The sequence below is a fragment of the Saccostrea cucullata genome, unplaced genomic scaffold (genome assembly GCF_032062105.1).
Source record: "Saccostrea cucullata isolate Sc308-1 unplaced genomic scaffold, CSIRO_AGI_Scuc_v1 ctg1, whole genome shotgun sequence".
Taxonomy (NCBI): Eukaryota; Metazoa; Mollusca; class Bivalvia; order Ostreida; family Ostreidae; genus Saccostrea; species Saccostrea cuccullata.
Genome location: NW_026920581.1, coordinates 1,245,994 through 1,258,653, shown reverse-complemented (window position 1 = coordinate 1,258,653; position 12,660 = coordinate 1,245,994). Strand labels below are relative to the sequence as shown.

The following is a 12,660-nucleotide window of genomic DNA, read 5'->3' as shown; positions in this document are numbered from 1 at the left end:
TTTGAATTTTTTTTTAACATTGGCCATGACTTTGAAACCTGATGCTAGGCCTTTTATATTTAACAGGTGTATTCCAAGTATTAGGAACTTTCTTGAGGTGCCAATATTTTTTTTTTTATCTCTTGCCCTTAGAGGTTTACTTGCATTTGAGAAACTAATCCTGGTCATTAGGTCTCTTAAAAGGACTCGGTGTTTCACAACACATCTTCCTCTTTTTCCAATGAACAGCCAAAAATACATTTCAAAGCAAAGCAATATGACAAACAAGTATTGGAAGTTTTTAATATTAATGCACAAGCTTCCCAAGAAAATCACAATTCATCACAACCAAAGTCACCATGCAAATGGCAGGAAAAAAACTAAAAATTATGCAAAATGTACATTTTTTCTGGAAAAGTAACAAGTAAATCAATATTTCAAAACAAAATAATTCATCTTGAGATTCCTGTTAATATATTCTAAAAGTTTTGAAACATGTACAGTACAATATTTAATGCTACAAGAGATCAGGTCCCTTAATATCGAGATACCTCTTTAGTTTTAATTGGACAATGAAACATTATAAAGCCACAACTCAAAAGTTTTTTGGCATACCCTTTTCAACATATTAAATTTACCAAGTGTACAAAAACTCACTATTTTCAAACAATCTTTTTTTTCCATTTGGCATTCAACAGTATTTTTTTTTTACATTAATTAAATGTAAAATAAAATTTGGCATAATTAACCTAATCAATATAATTTTAGTGGAGAAAACTACTGCAGCACCAAGCTATATATATTCATATTCTGAATAAATTTGAAAAAAAAATATTTTGACAAAAAATCAGTATTGAGGTATGCAGAATAAAACCATTGTTATACAAGTTCATTTTTTTAAAAATAAAATCTTTAAAAAAACAACCCTTTCTGGTTTCTGCAAAACATAATAGGCAAAATAAAACAAATGTCAAATCAAGAATAAATGCAAACTACTATAGAGCAACAAACCTGAATCATTATGACTAACAGAGCTGAACTTGACTATATAAATATACATGTTAAGTAAACAATACTGCACATGCAGGACATAAAGGCAATCTGAAAAGAGACAAAAAAATGATATGTATGTTCTAGTATATTATAGAAGTGAATACAATTCTTATGTCCACATTATAAAATTGCAAGATTACATGCAAACATTTTGCAAAGATCTTTATTTGTTTGTTGTACACGCATATACCTCTGGGTCCGAAAAGTGTCCTTCCGTAAACTGAGGCAAGGGAGTCTACTCCATACATTAATCATCACAAATACTTTTTTTCCCCCCAAACAAGATTTTGAACAAAAAGCACATTCAGTTGAACTTCAGTATCTCAACCACTGATATCTCCAATACCATGGGTATTTCAGAGTGAATCGGAGGTCCCAACCACTTAGCCTTTAAGTTTAAATTAATCCTTGATATTTCAAATACATTTACTCATGCTAATTTCAAAGTTGTTTTCTTTTGTCAAATCAAGTTTCAGATCAGGAGGTTTGACTGCATGTGCATGTATAGAAGATGTCCATATTTATGCAAAATGTAGTAGTATTTGAAAATAATTTTAAAAAAGGGGGAGGGGGGAAACAGACCTACAAATCTTTGTAAATAGAACAACGAAAAATTAGCTTCAGTCTAACAATAGTTGGAATGAAATAATATCATTGAAAAAAAAATCTCCCAAGATTTTGGTATAAATACATATACATGAATAATGATATGAATTCTTTGAATATCTACACTGTACAATAATAAGAGACTTAAAACCCAGTTAAACCATTATAGCAATAGATTTGTATGCAATAAGCAATTAAGATTATAGAAAACAGATGAAAGAGAAATTGGACCAGATCATCCCTGGAGAGCTTCAAATACATTTCTTTCAAATGACGTATAAATTGATGTATTAATTAATCCCTGAAAAAACTAAGTGCATGCTATTATGTAAATCATTTGAGGATTATTTAAGTATTTTGTTCATAGAAAGGATCAAACTAACAAGCAATCTATAAATGCATTATTTCTCTAGTAAATGCCCCTTAAAATACTGATAAATAAAAATATACCCCTTTTCCCTTCCCAACACACATATACAAACACACATGTCACATACAAAAATGGAAGAAAGCTAGCAGGAAAAAAATAATGGAAGAATCAAAATGAAGCAAAACAATGTGTATATAAACATGTAAAGATTAAAAAAAGGTTATATAAGAAAAGAAACACTGGTAAAATAATGGCTAATGATGGAAGAGTTGGATTTTTTGAGACAGTGAAAAAATTTACAATGATGTAATTTTCTCTTGGTGATAAATACTGACAATGTTAAGTTTGGACATGGAAAAAATACTGTAAATATACAGCAGCTCAGCTGAGTGAAATTCACAAATAGCAAAAAATGTTACAGATATATTTCATATGGACATAATCTGTTTTTAAAACAGACAACTTATATCACTGATAAAATTATTTTCAACTGGTATATTTTCAATTACATGAACTTCAAGGCTATTCATTCAAATTAATATCATATCAGTGTACCATTTCATACCTTGAATATCAGAACCATTCAAAATACACTGCTGTTGGAATTTATTTCAAATGTTCATTTCATCAGAAATGCTCTTTTTATGCAAAAAGTGAATATGATTCTGAAACTTGAAACCTTTACTTCAAATCCTTCTTGAAATAGCTTTTTTTTTTCAAAATATTGAAATATACTCATTTAAGCTGCCCCAATTACTATACAGCTACATACAGACATACAGAAATGAAAATCTACCAGTTGAAAATTCATAACTCTTCCCCTCCTTGGCAGTATATAATTTTCGTTCAGCAGTTTTGAGCAGTTCATGGAACAAAAAAATTCTTATAAACACAGAATGGACAAACATGCTAAATGGAATGCTATGATAGACTGTTGATGACTGTTGATATAGACTGCAGGTTATAACTGGCTTGTCTGATGGCTACTGCTAGCAGAGACACTTGGGTCCGCATTCTTGACCAATCACCGGAGCTTTGTCCCCTGTCAAACCCCCAAATAACCCCCGGGAATATCTGAGTCTTGTACAGATTTTCGGGATGTGGTGCCACAAGCACATTTCTGAAAATAAGAAAAATTAGATAGCATATGTAAAATGGTTTCAAAACTGCAAAAAATTCTGTCATATTATGCAGTCTGTGGTTTTATTTTAGGACTGGTAACTAAATCATGTCTGTTTGCATAATTGCCATTTTTTTTAATCTTTGCAGATGACAGTGATAAAATACTCATAAAATTGACTTTTATGATAATGACAAAACTTCTTAAATTCATTTTATGTATCACTCTTATTTTATTTAACATTCAAAGCAGAAAATACACATCCAGACTAAATAAGTGAGATATAAATATTAATTAATACTTCAATTACTTCTAAGGATTTCTCTATAACAACTGTCACACTGTTTAAGTGCAAGCAGTACAGGTGTTTTCACTTGGGATGTTTTCAAATATTCACCTATTTTACAATGTACAGCAAGAGGATGCAATATGTCATTTTTATGCAATGTCATATTTTCTGGTAATTCCTTTTTCTAAGAAAAATATGTATCATATTTAAAAAAAACCTGTTTAATGTTTTATAATTTTGGTAATATGACAGAGTATCTTCTGAACAAACTCTGTACTGAGTCCAAGAATATGGTAGTGACAATATGAGCTCAAAAAGTTTTTTTTTTTCTGACCAATATCTTGTGTGTGACTTTGAAAGAGACAAAGCAATAGAAATAGAGAGTGAGAGAGAGAGAGAGAAGAGGGGGAACAGAAACTAAAAAAAAAATCTTAGACTGTACATGTATGACAACTCACCTATATTGAGGAAATTCTGGAAGACCACTGCTAACAATAAATATTCTTGGTAGTTGAATAAGATTGTCATTTATATCATAGAGAACTTCTTCACTGGAAACAGAGAAAAAGAAATAAAATTGGGGTTTAGCATAATTAGTAAAAGTTGTTGCTAAAAAAAAGGGAAAAATTTCACTAGAATGCTAAATTAAATTATGCACCTGCAAAAAATACTCACTTTAATTTTGATTTATCCAAATGTGTTAAGTTTGTTTGTAATAATCTGGCTCTGTTTGAAAACTTGTCAATTTCTGAGAAGAGAAAACCTGTGAAGAAAATTAAATTTAATTATTTTTCTTCTTCAGCAAGATTTGATGCTCTTCCTCATTATATCCATTTTGTGTTCCAAGTTTCTGAGGTTTTTTTAATTGCACATATATTTTAATCAATCTTTATTCCCTAATGAGAAGTTAAACTTGAGAAAAATTCTTTTCTCTGACAAGTTTTGTGTCTCAATCCTTTTATTTTAATTTAGAAATTTCATTATAGAAATGAAATGAACATATATGCATAAAAACAATAGTTTGTTCTAGTAAAAAAAACAAAACAAATTAAGTGTATACGAGGGCCTTTCAAAAATTAAGCGGACTTGTTGCACAGAAAAAATATTTGACGACATAATCGGGCAAAATGTCACACATTAGATAAAAGAATCTTTACTTATAAGGTCTTCAAAATTTCATATCAATATGTTGTAAATTGGTATCAATTTTGAGTGATTTTTCAGGATATATCATTAAGTCACGGAGCAGCAAAATCTTCGACGTGACAGGCATTATAAAAAAAATTTCTCAAGATTTTCCCAAGCGTACCTGTACAGTTTGAGTTACCTTATCTATTCAACATCCAGACACCATTTCTTGTCAAGCTTAAAATCTATTAAACAAGTAAAGAATATTGTTTTTTTTTTGTTTTAAAACCAAAAACTGCAGGTATTTAAGAGATATAGTGTGGTATTGGTGACTCTCAATCACGTTCTTTACAGTCCGGATCAAGTTTTTGTCGAAAATCTTCTTCCCGTTCTCCCGTATAGCCTTTTTACAGAGGTCTAACGGTCTAAAATTTCAATTTCCTATTTGTGGACGAATGTCACGAATACCCTAGTTAACAACATGTTTTATTATGCATATTTTTAATCTATGTGGGCGATATCTCGAGCATTACACATAATTTAACAAAAATGTGGTGCGCCATCAATTCAGGAGACACCATTTTCACAGTCGTTTTCACGGGAATCGCATCAGAGAAAAAACACTATATTTCTGTTAGTACTTCAAATATCACGTCAGAAATCTAAATACATAATAATAGAACAATTTCAAGATAATTTGAGAAAATTGTCGAAAAATATCGCGAATTATAGGAAATAAATGAGTTAAATTTTGGATTCTGCATGCTTTTGCTTCAAATGTTTTGTCGTGCTCCGTACCTCTCCATCAGCGATATCAACATACCAATAATTTTAGTAGAATTTTTTTAAAATACAGAAATTTTGCCCAAAATTTAGATACATATTTCTGTGAAATTTCATAACTATATGACGTCTGTAAGAGTAAATAATAGCACAGTCCGCGTAATTTTTGAACAGCCCTCGTAAAATTTGCAGAAAAAGATTCCATGCTTATTAATTACTGATTTTTCTCCAACTCTGTTCCTTAATTTTATTTATTGGATAATTTAGACACTCAGAAAGTCTTGTGTTAGAGAAAACCCAAAAACTAGTTTGCCCATGTTCTGGAAACTATTTGCCTCACCTAAATTTACATATGTTGAATTCATCTCCATACTCTTTAATTTATTTTTCCCTCTAACAAGTAAATCTGCAATATATTGAACATTAAATGGAATCAATGCTGAATCACTGAGGCGTAGAATGACGTCTGCTACAATCTGTGTGACTTTGACATGGAGAGTGTAGTTATTCCTGTCTGTGAAATTTGTGAGATAGTCTTTTGTGTCCTCCAATGTATTGAAAGCTGGATAACTTGGAAGGTTTGGATATTTCTGAAAGTGAGAATAGAAGATTTCGTTACATTCAAGCTCATCATATAGGCCAAAGTGCCAAACCAATTCCCAAATCTTCATTAAAACTCAACAAAAATTTTTTTAACTTATCCAATCTCCTGCAGTCAGAACAATTAATAAACATCCTAACATTTTGACCCTGAACTCTGACTGAATGAAACAGAAATCTATAGAACATAAATCTAAGAAATGAAAATTTTATACGGCACCAGCTTTCAAGAGTTATTTCATTTAGCTTGGAGTTAAGTCCTCAACCTTTCAAAATTTTTAGTGATAAAAAAATTGAAACAGTACAAATTGGGAACGTGGAACTCTTGAATATTAGAGGTGGGATCAGGTGCCATTGAGGAGTAAGTATTCCCTGATAGGCAACTACTTCTTGTCATGAACAGGCTAACAGAAAATTCAATAAACAATTCATCTAGCTGTCTTATCAACGTCAAGTCCAAAAATTTGACTGTGCCTTTAGTTTTGGTCAACTTAGAATCTTTATGCCATGAAAACTTTGGGCCATCTTTCAGTGCAGATCACAGAGTAATTGAACCCAGTTCTCCTTCAAAATCTTGATTGATATAAAGGATATTCAACAAGCAACCAACCTTTGGGTTATAGGTGTACGCTGGGGAGAGGGAGGGCACCCCGAGGTAATAGTAGAACGGGGAGTGATCACTGTCCCCCTGTAGACCCTCAATCCTGAAAAAAAAGAACAGATGCATTTATAAAATGTGCAAAGCTTTGTTCCTTGTAAGGTCTGACATTGTTAAGAAATGAAGGATCAACCATTAAATACATGCAATGGCAGAATCTCATTATAAACAAGCATATATAGTTGAACTTCTGTATCTGGAAAAATGATATCTTGAAAACTATAGATATACATGTACTTAAAAGAAGTTGAAAGTCCCAACCATCTTTTTCTGTATGTATATCAACCTCAGTGTCTTTATAAGTCCAAGCTTGAACATTTCCTTATTGTGCACATTAGTTTTTACGATTATATCATATAAATAAATCTTTGTCACAGGCCCTTTAATAAACTTGTACCTTCATAACAATTTTAATGCAATAGCGGGTTCAACTGGACTCATTATTCAGTAAAATACTTTTCAGTGACATTTCTTTTCTTTATCTGCATCTTTCAATTTCAAAGTTGGGCTTACTTTCCATAATCAAATGAATTACAGCACGTAACGTCTCACAACAAACTTTGTTTTCTTCAGATATAATTAGTTCAACATCAAATCTAATTAACTTCAGAAAGTACATTTTTAATGAAGACATTGATGGTTTAAATGCTTCCTGAACGTAAATGCTTTCACAATAAATATCCCACACGTGGGATTTTTCACATATTTTTCAATTTCATCTTCCTTATTCTGTGGCCTTAAAAACTGACCAAACACCTTGACAGGTTAATAGCTAACAAAGATGAAGCATCATGGCGAGCCCAAGCTGGTACCAAAGCTATTTGTCTTCATGGCATTAACATGACTGGCTTCCTCATCTACACTATGTAGATTTACTGATTTATTTATATCAATTATGTGTAGTATGAATTTTTTTTTGCTTTAACTTATTAAGATGCAAAATTCTTTTTACGTATAAATATATTATCATCATCGAATTCCTTATACTTATTCATATAATTGATATAATATATCTTATTTCATTGCAGTTATATCTTATTTCATTGCAGTTTTGATTCCTTCAATTAGTACACAACTGAACGATTCTTTATTAAAGGTAATCTCTTCACAGAAACTGCAAACTTGAATATCATGGCTTTTCCAGTGATTTTCATTTTCGTTATTGAAAAATTATTGTTGTATATTTCCTTATATCTATAATTGTCTTCAATGTTTTGCAAAGTATTTTTTATTTATCTCCTAAGATCAAAGAAACACGAAAAGTCTATACATTCATAAATTTTAGCGATTTAATTTTTTGGGGGTCTTTCTTCTATTTTAAAACACCTTTAAATAAAAGCATGTTTTACACTGCGACTAATTAGTTACCACAAAGTCCTTATGAACCTGCCACTATCAATTGTCTTAGCGAACAGCTTTAGGAAATGATCTCTTTGTAGAAACTTTAAGCCAATTAATTAGGTAATTAAAATTACTGTTCAAAAGAGGAAGCATTTTAGTGGCCTTCATAAATTGTCTATTTCATACAGCAATAACAAATGAGCTGTCTGAAACCATTACTAATGTTAATGTGACCCATGCTTATATGTTTTTATTATACATGTACCTTTGTGACTTTTTTCCTCATAAACATATGATGAATACACCAGCTTATTTTATGTCCCTTTATAGAAAATATAGGGAATTTTAATTTTTACCCTGTCTGTCCATCTGTCTGTCTGTTTGTCCAAAAAACTTTAATCTTTCTATATACAGCTTTGATCTGTTGTACCTATGGCTTTAATATTTTACAAGCTAGTGTATATATTCCTTGAGACAAGCCTTTTCTTTGGGTCTTGACCCTGACCTTGAAGTTTGACCCATTTCTGATTTTTATAAAAAGATATAACTTTGGCTATATAGGATTTGTACACTTGGTGCTTTCAAACTTCATATATGTGTCCATGCATTGCCAAAAGATCTTTCCTTAGGTATAAGGTATAAATATAGGTGTAAATATTTAGTGTAGCAAGAACCCAATCTATAACCATATTATATAAAAAAAAGAATTTAAATTAAATGCATTCCATTAAAAATGAATGAAGCAGATCAAAATGTAAACGTCTTGATCTGTAACTCATCAAGATACACTCACATATCAAACATCTGCTCGATATCTGCAAAAAAATAAAAGTGCGGAAAACCAAGTGGGACAGACTGACAGACGGACGGACAGAATCAGTTCCCTCCAGTTTTACAAGTAGGAGACTAATAAGAAACTGTTTCTTTACTTACATGTACATTACCCTGATATTAAAATAATGTTCTACAACCTAGATTTGTTTTAAGTGTGTTTAAGATTTGTCTAAATTTATAAGAGTTCAAGGTCATGAATCAGAAACTTTTAAAGTTGCTTCCAAATCTTTACTTCTGTTATACAAATCAACTAAGATATCAAATTAAATGTATTTATCTTGTTTAAAAATAACTTAAGAGGGTCAACTTGTTTATATAAATATAAACAAGACTGTCAGATTAGGCTAAAATAGCCAGTACAAGACAGATCTGCTGTTGTTGCCAAAAGCAAGCAATTGCAAAATGAATGAATGCTGTACGTGTAACATTTTAACTTGACAACAATGACTTGTCAAATGAAGAGAAAATTACAAATTACTTTTCCTGACTAATTAGGCCATATTTTATCTGGTGTTGTTTATTTTTCATTCCTTTTAATAGGACTAAGTTGCTATTAATATCAAGACAGAAAGAAAAAGTCATTCTACACTGAAAACCATGGAAAAACCATGAGTCATAGCTGATGACTGTTTACATTTTACAATGCTACAAAAGTAAAAAGAGCAAGAGCCATCTTATGCATAAAATGGCCCTGTACTTATATCAATTAATTAACTATCACCCTCTTTCCATTTTCATATATCACAATAAAGTAGACACTTGGTGCTTTCATGTTCTATAATGAAATTTCGTTTTGAGAATCCAAATATTTGAAAACAGGCTTTGAGAAATTGCAATGTTCTTGAAATTTGCAGAAAATATGCGTTTCTTTAGCAAAGAATTAAAATATCAGCACAGCCCAAAATCCAAAAAATAAAACAAGTTTTTTGATCTTCAGAAACATGGCTTTCATTAAGTATTTGCATATTTTGGATCAGAGGTTGTGCTCTATATGAAATATTGAAAAAACGCTTCAACTTTAGGTCATTTTCAAAGGAATTTACAGGATATGAGGAAAATGACGCATTTTATGTCGTCATAATGCATTGACTAGATGTGAAATTACGTCACAATAAATAGATACGTGGTCACCAACAGTCCAAGTGATAAATACTGCATTTGCAACCTAAACTGAGCGGTTTTGAATTTTCAGAAATTCTCAGGGCCAAATAAGGCCCAAAGTGGCTCTACCTCTTTACTTGACCGGAGCTACATATGTATGTAATTATGTCTTTTTATGATGCTTTTTTAAACTAAGTATATTTACCATATATACCGAAGTAAAAGAACATGATAAAGAAAATGGCGGCAAATAACAGATTGTCAAAGTTTCTATTAAAAACGTGTGCTCATTTCTTTGACTATATGATGGAAAAGGAAGGAATAGCATCATGAAAATATCTTTTCAAGATAAGTAATCAATAAATTATGTGTATATAGCATTTTAATTCCGAATTAGAGCATAAAAAGGAGGTGAAAGGAGAAAAATACACCCCCTAACACAATAACACGTTTTCAAAACAATGTTTTACTGGATTTTATTGGGAACTTTTATTACATTGCTCTCGGTATTACGATATTTTACTGTGACAAAATGAACATCTTAATAACGAGATTCTACTGTACCTTTCTAATTGCCAAATCATCATCCCATTCATCAAATATCTAACTAACTAAAAAATACATGTATATAGAATTGAGTGTTATTTTAATGACATTGGCTACTTATTTTCACTGTGATGGGTTATTCTGGGTCAAACTTGATATTTACTCTGACCATGATTAATTCTGGGTCACACTTGTTACCTACTTTATTTTTGTTGAATTAAACAGGTCACACTTTGTAATTTCTTTGGCTGTTTGAATAATTGGGCCATACTTTGTACTTTAATTTGGTTGTTGGATTATTTGGATCACACTTTGAACTTACTTTGGCTGTTGGCTGTGTTGGATTATTTGGGTCACACTTTGAACTCACTTTGGCTGTTGGCTGTGTTGGATTATTTGGGTCACACTCTGTACTTTGGCTGTGTTGGATTATTTGGGTCATACTTTCTACTTGCTTACTTAGGCTGTGTTGGATTATTTGGATCATACTTTGTACTTTGGCTGTGTTGGATTATTTGGGTCACATTTTGTGCTTACTTTAGCTGTTGGATTACTATATACAGGGAAATTTTTGCTCCCATTTTATTTTTGCCCAGGTGAATTAAAAGAATACAGTATAAGGTCTTAAACAAAACTGTGTGTTGGACTCACAGTATGTACTTACTTTGGCTGAGTTGGATTATCTGGTAACCTACTATGGTTGCATTAGATTATACAGGTCACAGTATGTACTAACTTAGGCTGTGTTGGATTATCTGGTAACCTACTATGGTTGCATTAGATTAAAAATAACCATGTATACACTGTTGGGTCATACTTTGTACCGGTAATTACCTTGGCTGTGTTGGATTTAGGTCACACTTTGTAATTACTTTGCCTGTGTTGGATTTAGGTCAAACTTTGTAATTAGTTTAGCTGTGTTGGATTTAGGTCACACTTTGTAATTACTTTGCCTGTGTTGGATTTAGGTCACACTTTGTAATTACTTTGCCTGTGTTGGATTTAGGTTACACTTTGTAATTACTTTGGTTGTGTTGGGTTATTTGGGTCACACTTTGTATTTACTTGGTTGTATTGGATTATCTGGTTGATACTGGTTACTTACTATGGATTGCATTAGATTATACAGGTCACAGTATGTACTAACTTAGGCTGTGTTGGATTATACAGGTCACAGTATGTACTTACTTTGGCTGTGTTGGATTATCTGGTAACCTACTATGGTTGCATTAGATTATACAGGTCACAGTATGTACTTACTTTGGCTGTGTTGGATTATCCAGATCACGATATGTTTTGGTCCACCTCTCCAGTACTGACTTGTCCTGGTAATCCGGATCAGAACATTTTACTGTGTCAGCCGCCTGTCTTATCACATCATACAACAGAGGGCTGCTCTCAGCAAAGAAGGTATAGTTTCCTACAGGAAAAAAAGACAAATTTTGTCAAAATCTAGCTCAAAGTGAGCCATACATGGTTAAATACATGAAGTATTCTTACTATTTCTTTTTCAATTAAAAACATTTAAGTTTATATCATTCCTCATAGATCATTTGCTACTTCAAGACAAATAATACCAGTTTTTTTGCTATCAAATTCACTTTTCATACATTTTCTACATGTTTATCTGTAAGGTAATTTAATGTTTTCATTTGATTGCATTAAACACAGTTGTGTATCAATAATATTCCTATATCAAGTCACATAGTTGTGGGGCCACTTTTGCAGCTTTGGGCATATAAATATAAAGAAAGATAACTCCAAAGTCTGAAGTGGTCTAAGAATAATTTGAGTTGCGTCCTAGTTGAGTATTTAACTCTTTATCTGTACAAGCATGGGAATTTTCACCCCTTTCATCCTTGTTGTAGGGAGACAAATTTAAAATGGGACATATCAGAGAAAGACAGCATTATCTCATAAACACAACTATGTGTTGATGAATTTAAACCAGAATACTGTTTGCAAATGTAGAAGGAAAAAAATGGGGCAAAGACAGGTAACATACATCTCCAAAATATTATAGAGCTATACAATTTTTCTGAGCAAAAATAAAGATGCAATTTATATATACATTTATTATAATTCTGACCTCTAACTACTGTGTCCAGATTGATGTAAGCAATGGCTCCTAACCCAATCTCCTTTTCCATTTCCTGTTTGAGCAAAGAAGATACTTTCATTACTACACCAACATTGATTATACAGTCAAACCTTTCATAATGACCACCTGTTTTTAGTGACTTCCTGTAATA

At 31.6% G+C, this 12,660-nt stretch overlaps 1 protein-coding gene across 2 annotated transcripts in view; it reads right to left on the bottom strand.

Annotated features, from left to right (window-relative positions):
• Window positions 1-268: 268 nt before the first annotated feature.
• Window positions 269-12,660, bottom strand: part of LOC134252356 (putative N-acetylated-alpha-linked acidic dipeptidase) — a 69,077-nt gene continuing 56,685 nt past the window's right edge. For both annotated transcript variants that reach the window (XM_062734822.1, XM_062734813.1), the window contains 7 exons: window positions 12,498-12,561; window positions 11,669-11,828; window positions 6,539-6,632; window positions 5,669-5,918; window positions 4,093-4,180; window positions 3,876-3,968; window positions 269-3,128 (listed from right to left, as the gene is read on the bottom strand). In XM_062734822.1, the coding sequence (XP_062590806.1) occupies window positions 2,930-3,128; window positions 3,876-3,968; window positions 4,093-4,180; window positions 5,669-5,918; window positions 6,539-6,632; window positions 11,669-11,828; window positions 12,498-12,561 (948 nt within the window). In that variant the 3' untranslated portion in view covers window positions 269-2,929. The remainder of the gene's footprint in view (window positions 3,129-3,875; window positions 3,969-4,092; window positions 4,181-5,668; window positions 5,919-6,538; window positions 6,633-11,668; window positions 11,829-12,497; window positions 12,562-12,660) is intronic.